General features: G+C 39.8%; 1 protein-coding gene across 1 annotated transcript in view; it reads left to right on the plus strand.

Annotated features, from left to right (window-relative positions):
* The first annotated feature begins 3,679 nt into the window (after nt 1-3,679).
* LOC134866094 (cadherin-18-like) overlaps nt 3,680-22,531 on the plus strand; it is a 93,566-nt gene continuing 74,714 nt past the window's right edge. The window contains exon 1 of the mRNA XM_063886044.1: nt 3,680-4,149. Within this exon, the coding sequence (XP_063742114.1) occupies nt 3,880-4,149 (270 nt within the window). The 5' untranslated portion in view covers nt 3,680-3,879. The remainder of the gene's footprint in view (nt 4,150-22,531) is intronic.

Below are 22,531 nucleotides of genomic sequence, written 5' to 3' on the forward strand. Positions count from 1 at the left end.
AGTTTTGGAGACTTGAGAGTGGTATATCCATAGTGAATACTGAATGTATAATAACTTTGATGTCTACACACAACCATATTGTGTCCAGCACCTATCTTATGTCTTTTGTGTAATGTTATAAGCCTGTATGTGCGTTGCATTTTTTATCTTATTTAAATTATAATTATTATTTAATTCATTTTAATCTATCTTCCTTTGTTAGTTCTGTTTATTTTCCCTTAGGGAGGGGGAGGGGGGATTTACATTATTAATGTTGATGTTTAACTTTTTGCTATAATGTACCATTGTGGATTGTCGATTTCTACAAACATCTGAAAATCAATAAATACATGTTCAAAAAAAACAAAACAAGTAATGTAACGTAATAGGTTCGTGCCTGCAGTTCCACTGAGTTATTCCATATGAACTAGCTAGCTTTTTTCTGCCACATTTGTTAGGAACATTCATTTGTGGGAGGAGCCCTTGAAAAATGTGACAGATCTCCTCTGCCAATGCCAAGCTGTTTAGCATATTTTTTTTACAAAGACTGGAAAGTTCTCAAAACTCAAGCTATTGCAAGGTATGTTTATGGTAAGGTTAGAGTATGTTACTTCCCGTCACCTGTTCTTCTGGAAGTAAACCATGAAGTGCTGAATATTCTAATATTAACAATTCACTGGGCTAAAATTGCAGAGCCCTTCCTCCGACAGAGTTATAAATGTGACTTACACATTTTTATATGGCCTTTCTCCTCTCATTGAAATGTAGTATTACATGGACACTAAGTGCACATGGCTTGTCCTCTTATTAGTACCCATTAGGTTCTTAAAGCTTCAAATGGAACTTCATGTACAGAAAGGGCCGCTTGGCACCGGAACTGTCAAATTCATTCATGTTTTTGCAGTAATTCAGTGGTCTCAACAGCACTCAGACAGACAGGATAGCATGCATTAATAATTCAATTAATCTATTTTTAATGTTTTTATACCGTAGCCTCCAAAGGAAAGTGTTAGATACAATGAAGGCGCTTAATACATACGGTATAGCAACTTTGTTTATCTTCACCACCATGGACTTTTCTTTTCTTGGCCTTAAGGTATCATTTATAGTTTGAACCACATAATATTTACAAGAAAAAGTCAATTGTGTGTATATTTACATGGACAGGAACAAATAAACAACAAACTGTAATTAATTATATGAAGAATAATGTACTCAAGCAAAAAGAGATGCTCCCTTAATCCTTGCATGTCCACAATACATTTGTGCCAAGTTATGTATTCTCTCTCTCTTCTTATAAATATTTAATTTTGAATCATTCACTATCTTCCCACAAAACAGAAGAAAAGGAATCTTTTCAGCACAGAACATTTATCATGTTCATGTGGCTTGCTTGTAGATGAGGTTGGGGCAGCTGGCAGGTAGGGTTTAGAATGAAGGTAATGCATATGAATCTTGCAGGTTTATTTGCAGCACGTAGTCAATAAGGACCGGAAATACAAAACTTGCCAAACAAAACTGCATGCTAGCTTGATTGTTAAAGCTGCATTGTTCAGCTGTCATGCCCGCACAATGTTTGACAGGAAAATGTGAAGCTTTTTGTTAGTTCCTGTCATCTTTCACATTGGATGGCTGTTTGTCCTGCCTGTCAAACTTTTGCTGTGGTGAATCACTTCTGGGCTGCATTGTATAGACAGTGGCTGCTAGTCAGTCCCATGGTGAAAACTCTGAGGCTGTAGAGATAAAGTGGGTCGTGACATGAGAGTGGCTTTGCTAACGTGAACATCTTTATTTGCAATAACTCATTTAGTAACACTAGGAGCTATTTTGGGACTCAAATACCATATAACAATTGAGTTCAGATATTCATTTAAACAATTTCCCAGTTTAGGATGAATAAACTGATTCTGATTCTGATTCATATTTTCAAGACGATGTGTGTGACTTGGGTGATCTTCTGACCGACTACCGAGAACAACAAATTTCGGGCAAACATCCCATTTCTTCAAGGTTGAATCCTTGAAATTGTACTCTGCTTGAATTTAACACAATGACCTGGTTGCATCAGTTTGTAGTTAATATAACTCCTCAAGACTTTGGTCAACCCCAAGCCTTGAGACTAACCCTAACTATGACCCTAACCCTAATTCTCTCAAATAGTTACAATGCGAAGAAGCACATAATTGTTTCTTCATCATTCTTTATTATTTAAAATCTGAAATGCAACAGCACACTTTGAGTTCTTGGTATTTGTGACTCACTCTTCCTCACAGCCACTGTTTGGAAAAACAACTGTCTATCTTAGTCATTCATGCTAATCTTTAGCTAAATTATTCATGTGGTTTAACGTCTTGCTGAATAACCAAAATGTATAAAACATATTTTAAGACCTGGATAATTTTGCTTTGACATAACAGGAATCATATCTGACATCTTGAACATTACTTTGACAAGCAAAACATGGTGTATTGTAAACAAGTTAACCTTGTGCTTCTCTCCATCACAGCCAAATAGAAATGATGTAAATTGCAAGTTTAGCACACTTATTACGAAAAAGGACAAAACATTGTTTGACCAAACACTCCCATATGTTTCATTTTTGGAAAGAAATTACAGATATGTCCTGTTCAAACTGCCAATCTGCATTGCACCTAAAGAATAACAGCCTTAAGAATATACAGTATATCCAAACTTGGTGTTTTACAAAACAGTTATTTGTTTTTTTGTTTATTTAAAGAACTTTGCTGTTTTTTGGTACTTGAAAACCTTTGTTCATGGATTTCCTTTTCTCTGTTTCAGGAATTGAACACATTTTGATGAGTCTTCAATGCAACAATCAGCTTTTGACATGTTGCTTTTAAGAAAAAGGACTTCAGCTTTTGGCAAGAGTGGATATTAAGTTGTTGAGGTTTACCATGGACGTTACTACAAGTATATGGACGCAGAGTATCTATTTTCATTTTTGAGCCTTGGTTCTCACCTGTTCACCTCACAATGTCGGAGGGAAGAAAAAAGCAACATCTTTAGAAACACCTCTTCTTTTCCACACAAAGTTAAAAGTCAAGATCAAGATTATGGATTTATTTTGATTTCTTTGAGGGAACTGTACAAAATGAATCTTTTGACCGGACCACGTGGACACAGGCTACACTTGAGTGTATTTGTGGGTGTGTGCTTTTGCACCCACAGTGGATTGACACAGTGAAAGTGAGAGAGGACAATTTTCCGGACCGTTCTTTCTTTACAATGAGAGTTCCAGTCAGTGGGTCTGCAATTTCCTGTTTTTGTCCTCTGGTCTTCCTCTGTGTTGTCGCACAGAGTTCTTATGGAACCCGTGTCGATTTGAGCCCCCACACTAACCCCAACAAAAGCCTGTTCCCTTATCCACGGCTAAAGTCAATACCTGAACCAACCCTTTTGCCTAGCTCCAGTTCTGAAAAAAGTATGTCTCCACTGAATCCCAGTCCGCTCTTGAGCTCACACAAAGATCTCAAGACCAAGTCACAGGTAAAGCCAAGGCTTGACACAATGTCCTTTCTTACTGACAACCATAGGGCCAACACAAACGTTCCACTTGCAATCTCCCCGGACACATCAACCTCAAACAATAGATCCACGCTACAGCATGGATCTAGAGAACAGAGTTCTAATTCAAGGCTGGGGTTCGTAGAACTTTTTAATTCTAATCAATTGGAAAGAAATAATTTAAACATTCCCAAGAAATCTTCCAAATTCTTCCCTAAAACCAATCCAAAACCTTGGTTTGGAGAGCTGTTACAGTCAAAGCCAAAAGCATTCTCCAGCTTTAAGGTAGTAACTAAGACCAATTCTCAGTCATTTCTCAACACTGCCGTAACTTTATTATCTAGTCCTAATCAAAAGTCTGACTTGTCTAGTACAATGAACCCGAGAACCTACTACAATGCCAGTCCAGCATCATTGTCCAATCCTAAATCAGAATTTCGACGTTCAAAAATAAATACAAATGCCAAATCCGACTCCAAAGTCTCAATCCCAGACTCAAGAGGAGCAATCAGACTAAAGAAGAACGAGACCCAGATGTTGGAGAATGACAAAGATTCCAAACATCGACCTAAAAAAAGCTGGATCTGGAACCAGTTTTTTGTTCTGGAAGAACATATCGGACCTGAACCTCAGTACGTTGGAAAGGTAAGAAGTCTTTAAAGTTGTTCTTCCAATTCAGTTAAAAGATCCACATAATCCTCAGTGTTCCCAAACCTCTTCCCTTAAGTTGGTCCTTATTTAATGCCATTTTTATGGAATAATTACCTGATTGATGATCTACATTTTTTTTTCATGAAACAATTATCATCTTAGGAACAAAATGCAATCTCTTCTGTCTGTGTGTGCAATTACAGCCATATTAAGCCCTTGCTGTTCTGTGAGCCTGCAATGAGCTTTTTGAACCATTCAAAATGCAGTTGTTGAAAGGACAATTATATAAATGAGATTTAAAAAAATGTAACTCTCTCATTGTGGCTTTCGGGTGGCAAAGGAGTCACAAACACTTTTCAAATCCTCACAGCCAAGCAACTGGACATTAGTTTGCAACCTAACATTGTTCTCTCTTATTTCTCACAATTATGAACAACAACATTTCCATAGTGATCCCTTTTGTGGGAATCAGGTTTTATGTCGGGAATATTGGGACGACACAAAGCAGGAAGCAAATGAGTTGGTAAGGTTGAAAGGCAGTTTACTTTATCATTGTTCAAAGACAAGGTCGGCAACAGTTAAGCAGTCAGTTAAGGCTAACTAATTAAAAGCTTATCAGCAAGCAGGAAGATTCAACAAGGGTTATGAGGCAGTCTAGATAATGAGTAAAGCTAGGGGACTGAGGAGCAGATGTACGGGTGGGTTCTCAACATGTGACTGAGGAATGGTGGGTGAACAACTGCTGGAAAAGATGAGTAGGGTCGGGACCATCAGGTTATAAATGATTCCAAAATCTCTACTTAAAGTAGAACAAGAGAAAATTAGCTTGGTAAGATTTCTTGAAATAAGATGGGATATTTAGATGAATCAGATCTTGTAAACGTATGTTTAACTATATTTTACCAGGATCAGAAAATGTTGTTGGCAGAAATGCTCCAAAGTGTTCTGGTTGTGATGTTAGTTGGTGATTGTGTGATGTGTTTTCTAAAATCAAATAAGATGGTTATCCATCTTTTACAAATACCACAGCAGCTTAAAGAAAAAGACTCATCTGAGATACTACTCAAAATAAGATGTGTTCAGGATAAAAAGATACTTAAGAAGCATTGTCCTAAAAACAAGACCCTAAATCTCATTACATTGTTACTTCTTAAGTTACCATGTCCTATGTCAATTATAGAGACATATTCTGACTAGAAATTCAACACTTGGCGGGGTTGTGGGATATAACACAAAATTCCATGTTGTCAGGCATCCACTTAGGGTTCAGACCCATTCGTTTCCTCTCTGGAGCTCAGGTGTGTTCGACAAACTGAGGCAACTCTTTTTAAATCAAAATGGTGCAGTATAGACGCTGCAATGGAATCTGTTGTATCAGAGAGTATTTTAGAAGCATTTCCTGTTGAAAGAGTTTGATTAACAGATTGTTCTTCTAATCACCAGCAGAATATTTGTATAAATACAAACAGTTTCAAATGACAGCTTCTCAGATGGTCCTTCTAAAAAAAAAACAGGTCCCAAGTTTGCTTTGTCGAAGTTTCCTTGGACAACAAATGTAACCCCAAAGGAAAACAATGGTCAGCACAAGCCAGAACTTGCATGCTAGCCTGCTGCCATCAGAAGGTGTATGATTGGGTTGATGGCAATTTATGAACAATTTATGAACACAATATCATCCCCTTAACTGGAAATATTGGGAATCCGTCCAGTTTTTTATGCATCATCAATCAGCTACATTAGCATTTATTTCAAGTAGTGTTTCTGTCCACTTCAAACCAAGATATCAAATTTTCACTCTTTTTTTAGCTCTGTTTTTATAAAATATCTGTCTCTCAATAGCTCTGCTATGTCTCTGTCTGCTTGCTGAGGAGGATGGAGTGTATCTAGAGCTTTTTCAGCGAGAACGGCTTGTTATGGCTGAAAAATAATGCTAGCTAGGAGAGTGAACTAAAAACTAAAAGATCTAGGACAGCTTAACAATGAGCAGAAACTCCCTGTGGATCTCTATAGATCCAACAGGAGCTACAGATTCAGAAAGACAGTGACCTACATCACTTTGTCACATTTTACACTGTCACTCTGTCAATTATATTACAATTACTGATGACACCTTCTTTAAGGAGGAGTATGTACGCCTTTACCACCTGTTAGTTACAAACTGTGATGAGTTTTTCTTCCTTTTTTCCTCTTATCTTTAAAATTACAGACATTTTGGAACCCCAATTTCTCTTGTTCCAGGGACAAAGATCCTCGTAGCTCTATTTATAACTCTCATCTGTACAGCGTGGCGGAGCAGTTGAACACCCCGTTACTTTTCCTTCAACAAAACATTGGCAGAGTTTTAATGTGAGAGAGTGGAAATCAAAATCCCTGTTGGATCTTTATTTGTTACCCCATTAATATCTGTTTTACTAACATTACCACTTTTATACGCTGTCAATCATTCCCTTGAGGAGTATGCTAAGCCTCAGATTTATTTAGAAATGTGCACCAAAATTCAATAGTTTTATTGACAGTAACATTAAATGTGCTGATTATTGAAGTTATATACTGTGTATGACAGTGGTGTAAGAAGTAGTATACTTAAGTAAAATTAATAATACTGCATCAAAGCAAAAGTCCTGCAATACCAAGTATTAGCTGCAAAATATACCTAAGCTGCACATCTAAAAGTCTTTGTTATCAAATGTTTTGGGAATAATAAATATTATATCACTGGATTATAATCATTGATGCTTTAATGTGTTCATTGTTTTAATTTTGCTACTGGTAAATGAAAAATAACTAGATTTTTAATGCTGCCAGTTAACTCCCATCATAATGTATTAGGTGATTTAACTTTTGAAATAGTCAAATGAAGCTGCAAATGTAACTAGTAACTTATCTTGTCAAATAAAACTACAATATTTGCTTCCAAATTGTAGTAGAATAGAAGTGAGAATGTTCTTATTAAATACTCGAGTACATTACAAGTACCTCATACTGTACTTAAGTATAGTACCTAGTTACTTTGCCCCTGATGACAGAAGTACAATTTGGGGTACAAATATCGTACTTGTGTTCGTTCCAATTCCGTAATCATTTTCTCTTCTGGTGTGGCCATACTGTGGTTTAATAGAAACACATTAAAATTTGGTTTCTATAATTGAAGTTCAGGATTCAAGAACCTGACTCCCCAGCAACAGCCCTGGAGAACACAATTTGTCAGGCTTGGCCATGTATATGTGCAAACAGGTTTCTAAAGGGCTTTTTACAAATATGTAGACAGGGTAAGAAACAGCAAGATGGATAGGAAGAGAGGTTATTACACAGAATAGTTTCTTCCTCTTTTTGAAATATTTACTCGACTTTAACTAACACATCGCAGCCTTTGGGGTCTGAAGAGGTCAGTGTAAATCACTGTTCAGTTGTCTGTCTGTGTAGCATGAAGCAGCTTCTTCTGTAAAAACACATGGTTCCTAAATGAGGTCGGGTTTAGGGAAGAAGTGTGGTTACTGACCTGCTGCATGTGTGCACAAGGAACACGACTCTCTGTGGACTTTAAGTAGAGTGTCACTTAAATTGCATGTGAGTGCTCTGTCTGTGGGGATTCCCTCCTTTTCTTCCTGCTGGCTGTCCACTAGCTGCTGTTTAATAATACATTTCCTGTATGTCTGGAACAGATGGAATGGAGTTGGCAGACGGCCAATCAACTATTGAGTTTTTCTTTAAAAAGTGAAAGCATACATAATACAGAAGTACACATTCTACATCTGGAGTTTGGGATTTTAGTTGGCAGTGCATGGATATAAAGTAATCTGGTTTATCCTCAACACCTATACACATAAAAACAATTTAAGGTCAGCTGGAGCTGAACAAACATTACACAATACTGCCTGTGCTGCAGCACCTCTGTAGTGGCCGATTATGCTTAACAAACAGTTCAAAGGCCACTTAGCCTGCGGTGCGAATTCGAGTATTGACTCCCATAATCCTAATAAATCCAGATACCTTCATCGTTCCATTCAAAGTGCTTTAATCCAAGGTTTTAATTAATCCGTTGGCAGCCCACTGCCGACTTGAGATTTCTGCTCAGCACAAAAGAAATGAATACTAACAAAAAACCAACAGGCGTGCGGACGCGCGCTGTCAAAAAGGTTTTCGATTTCCCTTCCAGACATCCTGCTGGGTCATGCTGGCAGCGTCATTTATACCTGTGCATAACAGTCTGCTTTCTATAAATGATAACAAAAATATAAACTTTGAGCAGTCCATAAACAAAACAACGACGGCTCGCCCAAAAGTCCGGTGAACTCCAGCCAAACTCAACCTATACCAGCTAGCTTAGCCATGAACATCGCATCGGTTAAAGCGGACATACTCGCCTCCCTAAAGGCAGACATTTCTTCCGTAATAAGAGCGGAGTTGAAGAGTACCCTGGCAGATGATTTTGAAGCGTTAAGGAACGAAATGCAGGCGGTGAGAGCTGAAATTGCTAACAGCACAACCGCCAATCCACACCGAAATTGAGTGCGTTAAAGCTGATGTGAAAGCCGTGGAGAATGGGTTGTCAACATGGTCGGACGAAGTTGTAACTGTAGAAACTACGGTAACAGACCTCCGGAAGCAAGTGTGTGAGGACATGGAGGGGAGGATGAGGAGGGGAAATATCTGGATTATGGGGGTTGAGGAGCCTAGCTCTCCCGTGGCAGTTTCCAAACTTCTTACGGAGGTTTTCCGGCTGGACAAAGAGGTTCGGATTGAACGCTCACACTTCAGTTTGACACAGAGAAAGCCGGGAGACAAGCCGCGCGTAATCATCGCAAAACTACACAACGACGGAGATGCCATGGATATCCTGAGACTATTCCCAGACTACAGCTAACGTAGCTAAGGCCAGAGCAGCCTTCACAGACATCAGGAAGATGCTTCGAAACAGACGGGGTGTCCGTTTTTGGAATACTTTTTCCTGCCAGATTCCGGATCTCCCACAACAACGAGGAGAAAGAGTTCTTGGATGCTGCGAAGGCCATGGACTATGTAAAAAACAATGTCATCCCAGCGACTGAGATGGAGACTTGATCGTATACATCCTTATTTCACAGGTGAACTTGGACTGGGAATCGTAGGGTCGCCAGTTCAACACCCCAAACAGACTTGAAATATGGAAAGTGGACTGCTACTTGGAGAGGTCCCAGTTCACCTCCTAGGCCCTACTGTGGTGCCCTTGAGTAAGGCACCGGACACCTCCAATCCCCCCTCCCCATTACTTCCCGGGCGCTGCACAATAGCTGCCCACTGCTCCTAGTACTTTATATAATTTATAATTACTTGGACTACTGAGACGCTATGGTTAGGTGTCGTTATCTTTGTTGTACTTTATTACGTGATCCTGCAGGGCCTGAGCGGCCAAGCAATAACTTTATTTGTTCTGTTAAGTTTTGCATCCTAGCAAAGACGAGCACTGCTAAAACCTGCTCACACAGCTGCACGTTCTGAGCTGCAGCTTGGGACCTTGTCCCAAAGGTCTGTGTAGAGGCAGGGATGGGTTTTCTCACTTGTCACTTGGGGTAATAGGTGTGTGTGTGTGGGCGGAGCTATGTATGTGTGTGTGGCTGTGGGTGTGTGTCACTGGGGCTGATTGATTGCCTAATGAATACCACCTGCATCTACCGGGGAATCTGTTTTGTTTGAGACAGGGAGAGAGGAGGCAGGGTGCTGACATTTCTGTTGACCGCTAAACCGCTACACTCTTTCCACCATATAGTCCAGTACAGCAAGTCACTCAACAATAAAATGTATGTTAGCATGTATGTTTTATTGCAAGGGAAATAAAAACATGTTCAACTGCAGTACGGCTTCAAGTTTCCTCCTTGGATTCAGCGTGTCAGGCAGAGGCCTGTGTTCCCCTCTCTGTGACTACTTTAGCGCTTGATAGTCACTGAACAGTCTGTTTAGACACTAATGGCAGAATTTTTGCTATCTATGATCTTGTGTTCAGTACCTGTTCGGACCCCACTGTTCCCCAGGGATCCTGCATCATATAAGGTTTTAAGTTCATCCATAAATATTCCTTTTTATTTTTATTTATTTTTTACTCTCTCTTTCTTATTTTGTGCAGACACCCCACCTTCACCCCATTGCCCCCATCCAAACATACTGCAAATATCTGCCCCCATACACCCATCCACTTTCCCTTGAATGAATACACACTTGATATTGTATACCACGCCCCACTCCCAATTTCCTTCTCTCCATCTGCCTTCCCTCTTCGTTGCCCCAATCGTAGCCAAATGAAATACTCTTTCCAATTCAAAATTTGAGTCATGGGGACACTTAAGGTTATAAGCTATAATGTCAAAGGCCTTCATAAACATATAATACGGGAAGAAAATCCTTGGTCAACTAAAGAGAGCTAACTGCCAAATAGCATTCCTGCAGGAGACCCATCTATCGGAAATCGAACATGAAAAACTGAAAAAATCCTGGGCAGATAAAGTGTTCTATTCATCACATCAATCAGGTACAAAAAGAATTAATCTCTTTTTTACGCCCAAAGCAGAGTTACATAGGGTCGAGGAAATACAGATCTTACCAATTACTATACCTGACCATGCACCTCTTGCTTTATCATGGGATATAGGTCACAGGTCACCGACCAAACAGTGGAGACTGAATGCATCACTTTTGAACAATAAGGAATTTATCAGTGAACATTGAATTGAATAATTACTTAGATACAAATGTTTTACCCAAAATATCACCTCTCATTCTATGGGACTGTGCCAAGGCATATGTTAGGGGTCGCATTATTTCATTTACAAGCGCAAAGAAAAAGAGAAGGGAAGCAAAACAGCGTGAACTAGAAGACTAAATAAGACAGCTTGAGCAACAACATAAAGGAACACCAACCTCCAATCTACTTAGCGCTCTTAAACTAACACTTAGGAACCTGAATAGCCTACTCTCCGAAAGATCGAGGGCAATTTAAGGTTTACAAAACAAAAATATTATGAAAATGGTAACAGGGCAAGCAGATTGTTAGCATTAAGCCTTAAAAAGCAGCATTCTTCTAATATAGCACAGAAAATAAAGTCTGACAATGCAATACTTACCAAACCTGATGAAATGTCTGATTCCTTTTCAAAATTGTATCAGTCCCTATATAAAAACACAGATACCTGCACAGATGATAAAGGAATGACACAATTTCTAAATGAGATCAAATTAAAAGAGCTCTCTGAACCCATGGCGAAAGAGCTAGACGAACCAATTAGGGAACAAGAAATACAAGATGTCATCTCTACACTGAAAACACAATAAAAGTCCTGGACCGGACGGGTATATCAATGAGTTTTATAAAAAGTTTAAAGAGACATTATCACCTTTACTGCTAAGAGCTTACCAACATGCGTTACAATCCGGAACCCTGGCTCCCTCTTGGAGGGATGCGACGATTGTCGTAATACACAAGGAAGGCAAAGATCCTGCCACGTGCCAATCATATAGGCCCATATCACTGTTAAATACAGACCTACGCATACTAACAGCCATGCTAGCAAGGCGCGTCAATAGAATTATCACAGAAATGATCCACCCTGATCCGACCGGGTTTATAAAGGGAAGATACTACGGGGATAATATCAGAAGATTACTAAATCTAATGACTCATCCAAAAGTCAGGGAAGAAGAAACAATGATACTGTCTCTTGATGCACAGAAGGCATTTGACCGCGTATCCTGGCCATATTTATTTCAATCTCTGAAACAACTCCAATTCGGCCCCAATTTCATTAAGTGGATAAAAACGTTGTACTCTAACCCACTACTGTTAATGTAAATGGGTCAGTATCTGACGTGGATGCAGACATGGCTGCTCTCTATTGCCCCTGCTATTCGATATCAGTATTGAACCATTGGCACAGTTAATCAGAGACAACTATGACATAAAGGGACTAACAACAATTGATGAAGAACATAAGTTTTCATTGTACGCAGATGATGTGCTCTTATACCTAACAGATCCGGCAACATTAATTCCACACTTAAAAGACCTAATTCTAAGATATGGATATTTCTCAGGCTATAAAGTAAACGTGGATAAAACAATGGCAATGGACTTGGGGGGACGAATTCCACAAACTGTAAAACTCCAGAGTGGGTTCAACTGGCCTAAACATGGCATTAAATACCTGGGTATACAAATTCCCCCTTCGTTAAAAAGTATATATGATGTAAATTACAAAAGCATAATCCAGAACATCAGTAAGGATTTAGATCGGTGGACAATACTTCCCCTGTCTCTGCTGGGCCGTATCGAGACTGCACGTATGAACGTGTTGCCAAGGCTTCTCTATCCATTTCAAATGTTACCTGTGGACATCCCTAAATCTACATTTGACAAGTTAGACAGGCTCCTTTCAAGATTTATATGGCAGAAAAAGCGACCAAGAATTAGACTTAAAACCTTACAATTATCCAAGTTACATGGAGGGCTCAAACTTCCGAATCTAAGATATTATTTTTGGGCTGCACAGTTAAAACCTTTAACAACATGGATCCAGGATCTTTCATGTACACGATGGCTTAATATTGAGAAAACTTTGTGTGTGAGACCCTTGGAGACATTACCTTTCCTAGACACCCCCTTAAGGGAAATTCCAATGGGTGAATGGACTAGAGTCACACTTAACATTACGAGGAAACTAAAATCATCATTTGGACTACCTAGAGCAGGGGTGCCCAACCAGTCGATCGCGGTCTACCAGTCGATCGCGAGAAAATGTTGTGTGTAGGCTATCCTCCTACTGTTGTGTTAAATAGGCCTACATTAAAACTTCCAACTTAAAACATCTTAAATAGGCACAATGAACTGCTGATCGCGTGAAGCAGTGTGTAGATTTGTACAGCTGTATTAAGGTAGATCAGGCATAATCACAGAAAAAATCTCACGCGTTTCTTTCTATCTGCACGCGCATGGTATGGTTGCTAGGTTCTAACTAAGGACTCGGAAGGGTGCGAGAATCTTGACTAGAGCGAGTGGATACTACCATGGTGGCAGAAGCTAAAACATCTAAAACTTGTGGGAGTGGGAGGAGGATTACTTTTTTGTGTATTCGAATGCCAAGTCCATCTGTCTTATCTGCAATGCAAATGTGGCTTTACCAAAGAAAGGGAATTTGGAGCGGCATTTCAAGACGGTCCACAAGAGCTACGATACAAACTTCCCAGCTAAATCACCACTGCGCGCCCGAAAAGTCAAGGAATTGAAAAGTCAGCAAACAGCACAACAGTCCATTTTTACCAGGCCCAATACCACGAGTAAGGCTGCAACCATAGCTTCTTATGGTGTCTGTCGTGTTCTTGCAAAAGGAAAGAAATCTTTCAAGGATGGTGAGATTGTGAAAGAAGCGTTCATGGAAGCCGCAGATACGCTTTTTGCCGATTTTAAAAATCGAAAGGAGATTGTGTCTGCTATTCAGGATGTGCAGCTATCAAGAAATTCTGTTACACGGCGATGCGAGGTAATGGCGGAGGATGTTGAACAGCAATTGAGGAATGATGTTGACACATGTGAGTGTTTTTCTCTGCAATTCGATGAACCCACTGATGCTGTGGATGTGGCTCAGATATGTGTGTTCATTAGAATGGATTTTGACAATATGAGTGTAAAAGAAGAGCTGCTGACCATTTTGCCTTTGAAAGGGCACACAAGAGGCACAGATATGTTTCAGGTTTTTATGGAATGTGTTAGTAAGAGCAAGTTGCCCCTCTTCAAACTCGTCTCCATTACAACCGATGGGGCTCCAGCAAAGAATGGACGTACTGCTGGGTTCATTGGATTGTGCAAACAGTCTGAATCTTTCCCAGATTTCCTGAATTACCATTGTATAATTCACCAGCAAGGGTTGTGCAGGAAGACTTTAAATATGAAAGACGTGATGGATGTGGCTAACAAGATTGCCTGTTCTGTTCGGGCCAGGAGTCTGCAGAGGTGATTATTCCGTGCGCAACTGGAGGAGACCGGTGCAGAACACACAGATCTGCTGCTGCACACAGACGTAAGGTGGCTCAGCAGAGGTACATTTCTGGAACGGTTTTCTGAATTGTTGCCCGAAATTAAAGAATTTCTGAAACGTTCAAACCATGCTGAGTATGCACAGCTAGAAGACAGTCAGTGGCTCTTGGATTTAGCCTTTCTTACTGATCTGACTGACAAGCTCAATAACTTGAATCTAGAGCTGCAGGGTAAGAACAAACACATCATCAACATGAGCAGCTCCATGAACACCTTTTAAAAGCAAGTTACAGCTGCTATCAAGCAGGTTGCAACAGTGAGATCTGCGGAACTTTCCACACATGGACACAGAACTTAAGCGTCAGGGCAAAGACTGTGCGGAGCTTGAGAGTGCACGTTATGATGATCAAGTGCAAAGCATCTTGTCAGAATTTGACAGGCGCTTTACTGACTTTGCATCCATTGAGCCTGTTGTCAGGTTTCTCAGTTTTCCATTTGGGGAGAATATAGATGTGGATTGTATAACGTCCAAAGTGGCATCACTCTTCAACCTGGATAGCGGTGCTATTGAGAATGAGATCCTCACACTAAATAATGACATTGAGCTCAAATCAAGAGCTACACCTGACACAAATGTCCAATTCTGGAATCTAATGCAAAGAGAAGTACCCCAACCTCAGACAAACTGCAAAGAATTTGACTGCACTTTTTGGATCAACATATTTGTGTTTTCACATATGAAAATCATTAAGTCAAAATACAGATCCACCATGACTGATGACCACCTTGCGGCCTGCTTACGGCTGGCACTCAGCTCCTACTGTCCGGACTATGAGAGACTAGCTTCCTCCTCTCAGTGCCAGAAGTCCCACTAAGGTAGAGAACCACTTTTCCAACTTGAATGAGGCATTGTATTAATTGGGTTGTATGTTGTTGTGTTGTTACGGGCCAGTCCTAGGCCTTCTTGTGCTTATTCTTTGCACGACGTACATTTACTTCAATAATGTATTATTATTGTTAAAACTTGATCTTTGTGTCAGAACATTGTGTTATTATATAGGTGCACTATTAATTGTGGCTACGCTATGGCTTTCGATATGGCTTGGTAGATCTCGACACACTATCAACTTTAAAAGTAAATCTTGGTTCAAAAAAGGTTGGGCACCCCTGACCTACAGCAATCTCAGCACTTTCCAATATCGGGTTTATAAAGGATTTTGTACCCTCCCGTATAGATGCAGGATTTAGACAATGGTCAGCAAAGGGACTCACTAATCTATACCAACTCCATAAGGACGGATACCTAAAATCATTTGATCAGTTAAAAGAGGAATTCGAACTTCCCGCCACCGACTTTCTTAGATATTTACAATTGAGGAACTTTCTGACCAAACATAAAGAATGGAATAAAATCTTGGTCCCCTTACAAACAGGAAATGGAGATAAGAGAGTTATATGCCATCTTTACCAAATATTTTTAGACATGACTGAATAATACACTACAGATAAAAACCAAATGGGAAACTGAAATGAATACAGACATACCACAGGATGTGTGGGAAGAAATATGTACTGAAGCACATCTAGTTACCAACTGTAGTTCATGGAGGGAATTTAAATGGAAGGTAATTACAAGATTTTTCCGGACTCCAGAATTAGTGGCTCAAATGGGCCCAACAACTTCAAATAAATGTTGGCGGAATTGTGGTGCGCAAATAGGTAACCATACCCATATCTTTTGGACATGCCCTAAACTAAGAACGTTCTGGGATGATGTGTTTGAGGCCCTTAATGAAGTGTTTATTCAACAATTCATAAAGGATCCAAAGGTTGCATTATTAGGAGTTATACCTGGAGGCATCGATGGAAGAGCGAGGAAATATCTTTTCCAAATACTGCTAACAGCAGCAATTAAATGTATCACAATTAAGTGGCTAAAACCTGACCCCCCAACATACAATCCATGGACTGAGAAGGTGCAGGAAATCTATCAGATGGAACAAATAACATATTCTTTGAGACTTCAAACAGATATATTTATTAGAAGATGGAACCCTGCCATTACTACACGAATACAGTGAATTGATCCAAATCTCCCCACACCTTCTGGATCATAACAGTATCTACGCCCTCCCAACCCACAATGTCTGTAGAGGCATAGGTTTTGGCAAAGGAGTACACACATTAACACACAAGTCCTCCGTCCACCCCCTTCTGCACGTTTTATTTCTGTATTTCCTTATACAGTGGTATGCAAAAGTTTGGGCACCCCTCTGAGATTTCATGACAATTTGCTTTTCCTTTATAATAGAAGATCACAGCAACAACATTTGTTTTCCTACAAAGATGTAGACGTTTTAGTGTTTTCCAGACCAAAATTCTTAGGGTAGCATTACATAGTTTTATTATAATAAAATAAAATGCAAAAAATGGGATGTGCAAAAGTTTGGGCACCCTTATAAATAGCATTCATTTCAACACCTGTACGGATTTATAGCTGACAGGTTGCTGCACAAAATTGCTTTGATTAGCTCATTAGACCTTCAATTACAAAGACAGGTGGAACCAATCATGAAAAAGGCTATTTAACATAGGTAATAGCTGGCTGTGCCTGGCCTAGGTTCTTTCTTAGGGAGTGGCAAGATGGGGACCTCAAAACAACTCTCCACTGACCTGAAAGCTAAGATAATCCAACATTATAAATTAGGAGAAGGGTACAAAAAATTATCTGACAGGTTTAAACTGTCTGTCTCCACAGTCAGAAACGTAGTTGTGAAATGGAAGGCCACAGGAACAGTCCGTGTGAAGGAAAGATGTGGTAGGCCGACAAAAATAGGGGAAAGGCACAGGCGAAGGATGGTGAAAATGGTCACAGAGAAGCCACAGACCACCTCCAGAGAACTACAACAACATCTGGCTGCTGATGGTGTAGTTGTTCACCGTTCCACAATCCAGCGTACTTTGCACCAGGAAGAGCTCATTGGAAGGGTGATGTGCAAAAAGCCTTTCCTGAGTGTTAATCACAAGAAGAGTCGCATGAGGTATGCAAAAGCACATCTGGACAAGCCAGAAGCATTTTGGAACAAAATACTGTGGTCAGATGAGACCAAGATTGAGTTATTTGGTCATAACATGAACAGGTATGCATGGCGAAAAAAACACACTGCATTCAATGAAAAGAACTTGTTGCCCACTGTAAAATTTGGTGGAGGATCTATCATGTTATGGGGCTGTGTGGCTAGCACAGGTACTGGAAAACTTGTTAAAGTTGAGGGCCACATGAATTCCTTACAGTACCAGGAGATTCTTGACAAGAATGTTCTAGAGTCAGTCACAAAGTTGAAGCTACGCCGGGGTTGGATTTTTCAGCAGGACAATGATCCTAAGCACCGATCAAAATCCACCAAGGAATTCATGCAGAAGCACAGGTACAATGTTCTGGAATGGCCATCCCAGTCCCCAGACCTTAACATCATTGAAAATGTATGGATTTATTTGAAGAAGGCTGTCCATGCACGGAGGCCAAGAAACCTGACTGAACTGGAGACGTTTTGTGTGGAAGAATGGGCCAAAATACCACCTGCCAGGCTTAAGGGACTTGTCTGTGCTACAGGAGGCGTCTACAGGCTATATATATATATATATATTTATATATATTTCTTCATTTATTTAACTTGATTTCTTTATATAATTATATTTACTTTAAATGTATTTACTCTTCTTCTCTCAATTTCTTAATCGTTCTCTACTTGTATAAAATATGCTGATACAGTTGTTGAAAAAATGGAAAAACAATATGCAAAAGTGTGAATATGTTTGTATAAGCTGCTGGAACTGAAATAAAACTAAGTTAAAAAAACAAAAAACTTATGGCTAATAATTAGTACATTTACACCCTTACAAACAACCTTTGCATTTACTTATGGGGGAGGAATCCACCTACCTTTGGCATAGCTTTCCAATAAAACAAACTCAATCTATACGTTTTCATAGTCTTTAAAGGGTAGGGATTCGACATACACCTTGTAATGTATTGTACCTCAGTACAAACTCAAGTGTCCTTTTCACACCCTCTGTCTGAAACCAGAGCCCAGGCTGCTCTGATTGGTTAGCTGGTCAACTGCTTAGAGATGTCCCGCCCCTTAGCCTATCACGTACAATGTGTTGGAGCACTAGCCAATAGAAGTGGTATTTTTACAGAAGTAAACAAAGGAGTCCAATGGAGGTGTTTCAGGCAGAGAAACACAGGGATTTCAACCATTTGCAGACCATTTACTACATGCACACTACAGGAAAGGGTAAACCCCAGAAAGCACAATAGGGATTCTATTAATAGAAAAAAAAATGTAAAGGTACTTGAAAAGTTACAGAAAACCATGATCACAGTTTGCGTCGTTGGTGCGCAGTGGAAAGGACTATTTCTTTCTTAGCGTTCAGTTATTATGCTCCAAATATCTGGAACAAACTCCCAGAACCCTGCAGGGCCGCTGCTACTCTTACTACTTTTACATCCAGGCTGAAAACATTTCTTTTTGCCGCTGCTTTTAATTGAACTGTTCTGATCTAACACTGCACTGTGACTTTTATTCATGTATTTTATACCTGTTGTGTTTATTTAATTATCTTTGCTCTTAAATGACTGTTTTTAAATGCCTTTCTATAATGTGTTTCTGCTGCACTATTTTTTAACGCTCTTAATGTCTTTCATGTTTGTAAAGCACTTTGAATTGCCTTGTGTTGAAAGGTGCTATATAAACAAACTTGCCTTCCTTTGCCTTGCCTTAGTAAAAGCAATCTGATCTCATCCACATTATAAAATGATATTACAGCAATATTGTGAGTCAAGGCGTTGGTTTATTTAGTATGTAGCTGTGTTATAAGCTGGATAACTAGGTGAGCAGGATCCTGACGCGAGGTTTGAATGGGGTTTTAAGTTGCTGTATAAGAAGCTAGAACCAAAGCACACTTGTGCGGGCAGAAGCTGATACTGCTCTTAGATGGAGAAGATCAGGTGCGCGTGGATTATCATCATGCTACTATCATGGAACAGCTTTACCTCTGTGTGTTCATTAACAGTGCGGGGGCTGTAGTGGTGGACCAGTCCAGTGTCCAGTTGGGATGCATGAATGCGGTGAGGCTGATGTAATCTGCTCTGACAGAGACTTTCCGTGACATTGACACAGCACTCCTTATGAAGGTGAGGACTTTACCCTGGGGGCTTTTAGGGCGTATGCGTGTGTTAGTGTGTGAGGGCTATGTTATGTGGCTGGCTCACTGATGTGCTTAAGGTGCAAAAAAGCACACATGGAGACAGCGCCGGTGTGCACACACACTCTGAGCTCCCTGGGGCGAACTGAGTCACTGCAGGGTACTGTGACAGCTGAGCTTTTTCTCCCTGTGATGAAGCCTCGCTTTCTATCGATCGCTCTGAGCATAACAACAGGGAGGTGGAAGAACAGACCCACACACACACAGGAGCACAGAAACGTATATACTGTGCATCGACGCTGACTGATGGAGACCAGTTCTGCTCAGAGGAAATGCGATAGAAAAGCCCAGGTGAGGTTAAAAAGAATAGCATAGAGGACAAAAGAGGAGAGCCAATTTAAAAATAGGACTTAAGAGGTAGGATTTGAGGCAAATTTAGGAGAAAAGGAGAACAAGAATGAGGGAAAGTAGTTGAACCCAAGCTCTTATCTTAACCCTAACCCTAAGTCAAAGTCAAAAGTCAAGTCAAAGTCTACTTTATTGTCAAAGTCTCCACATGTGTTATACATATAGAACATTGAAATACCGTTTCTGGCAGTCCCACAGTGTGAATATAAACAAGAACATATAACATAAAAAGATAAGAGCTTAGGAAAAAAAAGGGCGAGTAAAAAGGGGGTATACTCAAAAAAACCTAAGTAATATATACATATGTTAGACACAATCAACAGTTTGACAATAGTGTAAGTAGTGCTTTAGTGCAAAAAATACTTTGTGCAAAGTACAAACAATAAGCCAGCTAAATATCTATAACTATGCCATCAATTTAGAACAACAGATTGCATGTAATCTCATCATAAACCATGTCCAAAAAATCACAAGAATGCAAGAATGTTTAATGCAAAAATATTAAGTTTAAATCAAAAATTGGTTAAGTTCAACTTTATATATTACTTTCAACTACCCGAATACAATGAAGTGCCATTTTTTGACATAATACAATTAAGTGTCATTTTTTGACATAATACAATTAAGTGTCATTTTTCCCTTCCCTTCACTTCCAAAGTCTCGCCCCACCAGACATCAATAATGACTTTTTTTTTTAGGCAAACTCAATAGCCACTTCCTCACTATGTGCCACAAGTTGGTGAGCTAGTGCGTGCCAAGCCCAGTGACTTTTGAAATTGTTGCATGGGGTTATCACACCTCAGTGGGGCTATCACTGGGACACTTTCCAGGTGCTAATGGCCCACCGATTGCCCATGGGCAAAGTAAAAGGCTAAAAGCGGCCTGAGGCGTTGTCAAATGTCTTGAGCCGTGCTAAACTTGCTTTGTGCAGGGAGACTGGTGCAGCAATTTCTCATTCACTGAAGAATGATGTGAAAATAAAAATGTACAACCCACGTTCATATTCTCTCCTCAATTTCAGGGCAGAGGATGAATAAAAAATAAGTTAAAAGATTAACATCCCCTTTATTAAATTCAGTTCTTTACTCTGATGTTATTTTACAATTACACAAATAGGTCTGACACACACATACCAATGCACGTACAGGACCTATAGTCATGCAATAGTGGAGAGGTGTGAGAGTGAAGAGGCTGCCAGTGTTCCAGTGCCCAGAAGTAGGTGGGGGTTCGGTGCCTTGTTCAAGGACATCAAGGCAGACCCCAGGAGGTGAACTAGAACTTCTCCAGCTACCAGGACACGCTTCATATAGATGGTCTGATAGGGACTCAAACCGGCAACCCTTTGTGCCCCAGCCAAAGCTCTACGGACAGTTTAAACTGACAGGCACACCAGCAGTATCTGTAGCGGTATTATGAGGTTTTCAAAAGGTTATCAATAGTCAGTGTATATCAGTGTAACAGTGAAGGCACCCCCTCAGTTTGGAGAAACAGACAGGATTACAGCATAGCAGGTACAGCTGGTGATGGGGGCAGCAGCAAAATGTAATTTAGCCACCTACATTTTCTTTTAGAAACACTTTATTATGAGTAATTTCGCAGCTTTATTTCAAAGCACAGATTTTCCCAAGTGAGATTATAAAAAGAATGATGTAGACTGTATTCCCTTGATTACATAAAAAACTTTCTTTGGTTCATTTGTTGTGTGTGATCTTAATTGTGTGTCCTAAACTAAAAAAGGAGCATTTTCTGTCAGCTCAGATTTTATTTCTGCTTTTTTAAACTGTAGTATGTGTTTCAGTGTTGGTGTATATACTACTGCCTCGACATGCTGAATGGAAGGCAGCTTTTCATGTACATCTCTGTCTCTGAGCAAGGACACATTTTTGTTATTTATTTTCTCTTTATTTAGTTGAATTGCATTTAATCTTGAGGTACTGAAAGTAATGAAAAGTAATCTGATTGCATTACTTTTATAGTTTGATACTCAGATTTGCTAACTGATTTTTACAGGTAACTAGTAATTGTAACGGATGACATCTTTTGAGTAACCGCCCAACCCTGGCAGGTACCACAGTGACAATAATGTTTCCTCTTTAGAGGAAAGATAGAGGGTTTAATATCATTATGTATGAATAGAAATGACATCCTGGGGCCTTTGAGTGTAAAGGTTAGCATTTACCAGCCTGTTAAAATATACTGCTGTGGCCTGCCTGCCTCTGGGTGTCTGTGGGAGGATTTATTTAAACAACCACACAGAAACTGGAGCCTTTGTATCTTATTGCCCCTCAAAGACTCACTAGCAGGCTGGCCTTACCTCAGGCCCTGGGAAGCAATAAGGAAATTAAGGACTTTTGGATTTGAAAATATGAACATTTGAAGGTGCTCTTATTTATTATATGTGCTAACTGAAGAAATCCAGGAGGGTACCTGGCTCTATAATGTGTGAGGACAAGTAAGGAAATAACAAGATGGGATGGTCTACCTGGACAATCTATCTTCATTTATTACATTTAATTCTTTCAAGTTTCAGAGGTCTGCTAAGCAAAATAACGATTGTTGCTAAAGATCAAGGGAGAGAAGGAAAGAGGTGAAAAGACGGAGCGCTGGACGTCAGATAAATCAACAGAAGAAGGCAGACAGGAAGTTAACACTAACAGGAACACGGGCTGGGCTCTGGTAGTATTTAAGGACTTGTTAGTGTAAAAGAAACTGTGAACAGACTCCGACAGTTACAGAAAACATCGATCAGTGCTGCCATTCATT

This window comes from Eleginops maclovinus, chromosome 6 (genome assembly GCF_036324505.1).
Source record: "Eleginops maclovinus isolate JMC-PN-2008 ecotype Puerto Natales chromosome 6, JC_Emac_rtc_rv5, whole genome shotgun sequence".
NCBI classification, from domain to species: Eukaryota; Metazoa; Chordata; class Actinopteri; order Perciformes; family Eleginopidae; genus Eleginops; species Eleginops maclovinus.